We start from the raw sequence: 6,910 nt of genomic DNA on the forward strand, positions 1-6,910 counted from the left end.
CCACAAAACAAATGCAGAGGCACTGAATTTAAATACAGCCAGTCCCAAGAGGTCTCTCTGGTTGGTTTCTTTTCCCGGTTGCCACTCATCAGAGAAGGAGTTTACCAACAGCCATCAGCCGAGCACATCCAAGCTGGATCCAGGCCAAGAGCAAGCAGTATTGTTGAAATCTGGGCAGCGAGGTGGAAGGGTGGTCAGAGCAACAGTCGGATGGAAACATGCGGGGCCTGATGGCCAGTAGCTGGAGGAAGTTTGGCCACGCCGGCAGAGGGACATATGAGTGGTTAACGAGCGAACCAAGCCAACCTCTTCCGGAAACCCAGCTGCAGGTCTGTATCTATGACTTCAGCCTTTTCTTCCCCAAAGTGTCTCTGTCAGCTTTAAAACCAACTATGCCTATATTTTTAGGATCTTAAAACTTAGTGGCAGCATTTTACTTTATGGGTAGGACAGAAATATTCACTCACTGACTGGCGTGGTCTAAGGAAGTAACTGGAAAGTTGAATTCTTTTGACAAGGATGGATTCAAGTAAAACTTGCCACAAATACATTCCAAGAACACCTGAGAGATCAAATTTATCAAAGAACACCTGAAGGGAGGAGTCAACAAATCTTTAAGCCTTGGTTTTAGGACTTTGTTCTTTGCACAGTAAAGCAATGTCTACATACACAGTAACGAGAGGCTCCCTTTGGCTGTAGAATGACAGCGTTTCTAGGAGTTAGGAGAAGCCAAGGCTCTTACCTCCGGCTGGGTGGCAGAGGGTTAAGGAGGTTTTTGTCTCTAAGAAATGCAGCAGCTGCTTTGCTTTGTCTGGGCAATCACCAAAGAAGCCTCAATCTGAGGCGGCAGAAAGGAAAAATATTTGTAGAAACCCAAGAACTCAATTCTACGATCAGGAGGGAAATGAGGGATCCTGCCTCCACAAAAAGAGGGAAACAAACCTATTTTCTTGTTGTCTGGAAAACCAACTGACGAGGCTGGTATTTAAGTTCTCCCAAACTACCTTTTTACAGAGAGATATTTTTTATATATATTTATACATTATATTTAACACTTATAATTGCATATATAAACTATGATTTTTATACCCTTCAACAGTCACACTTTTAACTGAATATTTTAAAAAATATTCCCTGAACAAGAAAGCCCTTGAGTCAATATATACATCAGAAATATTAAAAGTTAAGAATTAGTAAAAGAGAAAATTAAGGAGAGTATCATAAATTTGTCCTGTCGCTCTGTGCTTCTCTTAACTGGAACACATGAGGAGTTATCTCAAGAAATTGTCCTAATTTGCCATCTTAGATAAGTCTTTTAGTGCCACTTGATATTTGGATAAATTCGACTCAACCAATGGAAGCACCGATTACAGGAGGAGATTGTGGCTCTTCTTCTTCCAAAATTTTGCAACTAACTGCAAAAAAAAAAAAAAGGCAACTAATACTGGTAATACCATAAATGCAGAGCCGTAAACAATAGGGTCTATTACACAAAATCTTCTAAGTAGAACATGAAGTATCTTTATATTCTATGCATCTTGAACTTACAGAGTATTTAAAATTTGATGCCCACAGCTGTTTAGAAACTATTATCATCCATATAATTGATGGAGAATGAAGAAAACTAAGTCATGCATAATAGTCCATGTTTATCAAGGTTGAAGAGTGTTGTTGTTTTTTTTAATATTTTATTTATTTATTTGACAGAGAGAGAGAGAGACAGCGAGAGAGGGACACAAGCAGGGGGAGTGGGAGAGGGAGAAGCAGGCTTCCCGCTGAGCAAGGAGCCCAATGCAGGGCTTGATGTGGGGCTTGATCCCAGGACCCTGGGATCATGACCTGAGTCGAAGGCAGACGCTTAACGACTGAGCCACCCAGGCGCCCCTGAAGAGTGTTTTAGAAGCTTTAATGATTTTAACGATTCATCTAGAGAAAAAGCCTAAACATAGTTAAATTGCTTTTGAGTCCAACTTGATTTTTTACTAATGGTAGTAAATTATTTATGAGTTCATCTATTCTTATAGCTTTTGTAATCAAAGTCCTATTACATCACAACAGATTTTAAGTTAATAGTTTTGATAGATAATGCGTAAGAAAACAGAAAGAACCCATAACTTAGAAATAAAACAACAATCACACACATAAAATATATTGTTACTAAAATATTTTTTCTGAAAAAATATATTGAAAAATAAATATAGTGATGTTAGTTTCTTTTTTTTTTTTTATGTTCAATGCATTTTCTAGCCTTAGCAATAAATTTCTAGACTTCTTCTGGTTATCTTTAGTATTTTATTTTCTAGTAAATTTGACCACGTGAGTTCCTGAGGTAGAAATATATAAATATCTATTATTCACCAAGTGCTTTACACACATTGATTCATTAAATTATCATGCCAACTCTCCAAAAAAGATATTATTTCCATTTCATAGAGAAGGAAATCCAGGCCCATAGAGGACAAATAAAGGGTCCATGGTCATGCAAGTATTAGAAAGTCCTACTAGAATTCAAAGCCAGAGCTGTCAAACCCCAAAGACGATGCTCTGTTTCCAAAAACAAAAACAAAACACACTTTTAATTTTTATGCACTTTAAGCTAAAATATCTGAACTCATATCTGCATTTAAAAAAAAAATCCAAAACAATTTGAACCAATATACCAAGGACAAAATATCTGGCAATATAAATATTAAATAAACTATCTAATTTTGAATCAACATAACACACATAATTGTAAATTCTTTAGGAAGTAAAGATGGTACAAACAACACTAGATAAGCCAGTCTCTTAAGAGGTCACGCCAGCAAAACAGTTGTCCTTACCCCCAAAATCAAGGAGAGATCCCTGGGCTCTCATAGTTTTATTATTATATTTTATTTTAAATAAGTAGATAAAGAGCTTAGTATTTTGCTTGTTTGTTTGAAACACAACATAAGGCTTTAATTTTTGTGGATACAAACACATTTGTTGCTGTATGCTTTATATAACAGAGAAGCTTTTTAATACCTCACTACTAGCCACTTTATTTAAAGCAATGTCTCTGCAGTTTGGAACAGTATTTTTGTACCGCTTCTCTACCTTGCTGCTGAAGCATCATTTCATGGCTATTATACTCTTTACTTCATCAAGAACCATCATTACCTTGTGAGCTAATATCGTAAAATCAATACCTCCTAGGTTGCTTAAGAATTTATCGGCAATTTTTTTTAACTACTGAACTTTCAAGAATATTTAATTTCATGTTTACATTGAAGTCTGAGATGGGAAGCCTTGCAGATGATGAATATCATAACAAAGCACCAGACATGCTCACACTTTAGAGATTGTACTCTAAGTAAACAACCAAAAAATTAGTGTTTATACCAGATAGAGTCCACAAATGACTTCTCTCAAAGCACAGATATTGCAGAAATTTTCTCATATCTAGTTTAATAATATCCTAGACTAGATAGGGTTTTTTTTCTTGGGTGGAGGGTATTTTTTATATAAGATTCATTAAACTTTATTTTTCAATTCAGGCTTTTTCCCCTCTTGAACAGATCTAAACAGCGTGCTGCAGGAATTTGGCTACAAATAGTCCCTACACAGCCACTTAGAGAAATTTTAGGCTGTAATAGGATACAATTCTTTTTCTATAAAGAGTTCAAAAGTTGGGGCGCCTGGGTGGCTCAGTTGGTTAAGTGGCTGCCTTTGGCTCAGGTCATGATCCCAGGGTCCTGGGATCGAGCCCCACATAGGGCTCCCTCCTGCTTGTGCTCTCTCTCTCTCTGTCAAATAAATAAAGTCTTAAAAAAAAAAAAAGTTCAGGGGCACCTGGGTGGCTCAGTCGTTAAGCGTCTGCCTTCGGCTCAGGTCATGATCCCAGGGTCCTGGGATCGAGCCCGCATCGGGCTCCCTGCTAGGCGGGAGGCCTGCTTCTCCCTCTCCCTCTCCCCCTGCTTGTGTTCCCTCTCTCGCTGTGTCTCTCTCTGTCAAATAAATAAATAAATAAAATTAAAAAAAAAAGTTCAGAAGTTTCCATATTGATTCTACAAATACTGCAAAAACAAATGGAATTTTAAAATCTCATTCATCATAAACGTCAGTGATCAACTCAGATTTCAAATATTATTTATATGTGATATGAACACATAACAATGTCAGAATTCATTCCCGAATTAAATCATTTAAATTCCATATGATCCTTCTTGTGGCAATACCACATTATTGGTCTAAGTCTAAATAAAATAAGTGCATAAAGAGTAAGAGCTCCTGTTCAAAGAATGAGTGGTGGGCTGACCAACTAACACCTACTCTTCTGGTTTTCCTTTGGGGAGATATTGTAGGATATCGTCAATATGTATTTTTGACATCTCAGTTCATACTTTATCACATCCATTTACTTTACTTCACGTGGGCTCAAGCCCATTGGCATAAAGAAATACTACAGTGATTTTCAGAGTGGGTAATGTGGATAAGGATAAAAGACGAAGAAAGAGAGGAGCTTTAGGGAACGCAGAAGTCTTCTTTCCCCATCTCCTAACCCAGCTTCGTTCCCGAATTCCAGGGCACCCAGCAGAGAAGTTCCACCAAAGACGACGTGGAGCCCTTCCTGTGCATCCTTCTTCCAGCGACCATCCTGCTCTTCCTGGCCTTCCTGCTGCTTTTCCTGTATGGCCGCTGCAAGGCCCCCCGGCTCCGGGGGCAGGTGTTCAGCCCCGACCCCCCAGTGCGCCCCGCTGCAGGGGAGGCCACGGAGTTCCTGCCGGGCTTCCTGCAGAGCGCTGAGCAGGACTTCTACTCCCCGCTGCCATGGGAGGCGGGCCTACCCCCCTCCTACGAGGAGGCCACCAGGAATCGTCCTAGGGTGGAGGCTCTGGAGGCCGGGCCTCCCGGTGAAGAGGGCTCCCCTGGCCGGGAGGGGCAAATAGAAACTGCTGGTGGGAACCATTTAAAGCACAGCTCGCAGCCCCTCCTGGAGCCCACCCGGCACCCGGCAGACTCCTGGATGAATGGGCGCCAAGCTTGACAAATGTCAGTCTGGGTAACCGTTCTCAAGTTCCTCAGGGAGAATTTCTCCTAGGTTGTCCTGAGGAGGACTCGACTTGTCTAAAATATGTAACACCCCCGAGAAAAAAATAGGAAAATTCTGTGTGAGTTGAGAAACAATTAGAATGACTGGTAAGCATGGGGACGAGCTCCGAAGGAAAAGAAAAACGCTGCTAAGCCAAAGGAAACAGCTTTTCCCACCAAATAAAGTGTTTCTTCCTACACACGTTTTTCAGGGTTTTATGGCTTCACTTCTGTGTGAAAGCTTCAAGATGGCTGGAGAGTTCTAGAAGGAAAACATCTCAAGAGCTGCAGTGGTCAGTTGTATGGTAAACAATGGTAAAGTAGGTCTCAGTAGTAAGAATGAAGGTACAGACAGACATTTGCAGACATTTTAGCTTTAAAAAAACTAATAAAGCTCTCCAAAATTGTCTGCTTCCTGGAGTAGCCCTTGCTTACTTGTGTTCTAATTTGCCTCCTAGAATGGGAAAAGGATCGGGCTGTTAGGTGGGAATGTCTCCCACCAGAACATCCTGGCTCGTCCCACCAGAGGTGCTGCTTTAACATACCATCTTAGGGGACACGATGAGTGATTGTGTGGCCTTCACCAAGCAGCAGTAACAGAGTAGATAACTAGTTTAACATGGGAAAGCAAAGGTCAAAATTTTGGATCACATAGTAAGGAGAAACACAGATTAGCTCTAACAGGGACTTCATGAATCATATGGTCCAAACTTTTGCTTTACAGGTATCAAAACTAGAACATGGAGAGGTTAAGTAACTTGTCTGAGGTTAAATACTTCATCAAGAGCTGGGATCAGAAGCCTCTCGGCTCTGGGCTGGAGCACCTTCCACTGCACCCAATGTTCGTCTAAGAAAATTGCAAATGTGGAATTTCGGGCCATGCTCCTGGCTGGGCATCAAAGCTCTCAGGAGGAGGAGCCCAGCTGGGTTTGGAAGGGATACAAATCTCCCTCCATGGTTTTCAAATGGGGAGGCAGAGATGGGCCATGTACCTCTTGAGATGCAGATCAGAAATCCCTTGGAGGTAGTGGAGGAAGCAGGAGGGTGACATGGATGATTCTAAAACTTGTATTTGATACTCTAATTTTCTTGGTAAAACTTTTTTTGTTGTTTTCATAAGACAAAAACTAGGCGACACTTTGATGGTTAAAAATGAACAAAAAACTTTTTTTACTTTTACATAAGAGTTTTATGCTAGATATGCAATGTGGTACAGTTTTAGGAAGATAACAAGGTAAGCCCAAATAGGATACATTTATTTCTAAATATAATCTGATAGAAATAATAGTAGTACCTTTAAAGACCAAGGCAAAATATAAGCTATTCGAGTGAAGATCAATACAATTTCTCTCAGGAAAATTATACTGAAAAATTCCCTGATGGTCTTTAAGGGAAGTAAATAAGACAAATGGAAATGAAAAGCTCAGCAGACAGCCTTCTTCAGATTTTTTTTTAATCCTAAGAATCTACTTCTGGGTGAGACCATGTTGATTCTTTTCCAACTGCCATTCCTCCTCCTTTGCTAACAGAACCCTGATTTGGTTTGGGATCCTGAGGCCACTTGTGTAAGACAGACCAGAGCCCTCCCAACACCGGGGGATGCATCATGACAGTTAATCATGGTGATCTCAGTTCCTCCACCAGAGACTGATTAGATTTTTGGGACCTAAAGGGAGATCTATGCAGGAGAGAGTTTTTCTAGAAAAGGTTGCCTCATTTAAAAAAAAAAATATATATATATATATATACACACACACACACACACAGAAGGAAACACCGTGCCTCTTTGCTGGATGTTGACATGCCTCATGTGGCACGTGGGGCGCTACGGCTGTCTTGCAACCGTGAGGCAAGACAT

At 40.3% G+C, this 6,910-nt stretch overlaps 1 protein-coding gene across 1 annotated transcript; it reads left to right on the plus strand.

Annotated features, from left to right (window-relative positions):
- The first annotated feature begins 205 nt into the window (after window positions 1-205).
- Window positions 206-5,436, plus strand: SMIM28 (small integral membrane protein 28). The gene is made up of 2 exons (XM_034991566.1): window positions 206-329; window positions 4,547-5,436. Exons 1-2 carry the CDS (start codon window positions 219-221, stop codon window positions 5,006-5,008), a joined length of 573 nt encoding a protein of 190 aa, XP_034847457.1. The 5' UTR covers window positions 206-218; the 3' UTR covers window positions 5,009-5,436.
- The last annotated feature ends 1,474 nt before the right edge of the window (window positions 5,437-6,910 follow it).

Source organism: Mirounga leonina, unplaced genomic scaffold, assembly GCF_011800145.1.
Source record: "Mirounga leonina isolate KUSES-001 unplaced genomic scaffold, KU_Mleo_1.0 Mir_53, whole genome shotgun sequence".
In the NCBI taxonomy this organism is placed as follows: domain Eukaryota; kingdom Metazoa; phylum Chordata; class Mammalia; order Carnivora; family Phocidae; genus Mirounga; species Mirounga leonina.

Coding starts and splice junctions, on each gene's coding strand:
- SMIM28 (XM_034991566.1), top strand. CDS start 219: ATGCGGGGCCTGATGGCCAGTAGCTGGAGGAAGTTTGGCCACGCCGGC. Junction 330..4,546: donor TTCCGGAAACCCAGCTGCAG/GTCTGTATCTAT, acceptor CCCGAATTCCAG/GGCACCCAGCAGAGAAGTTC.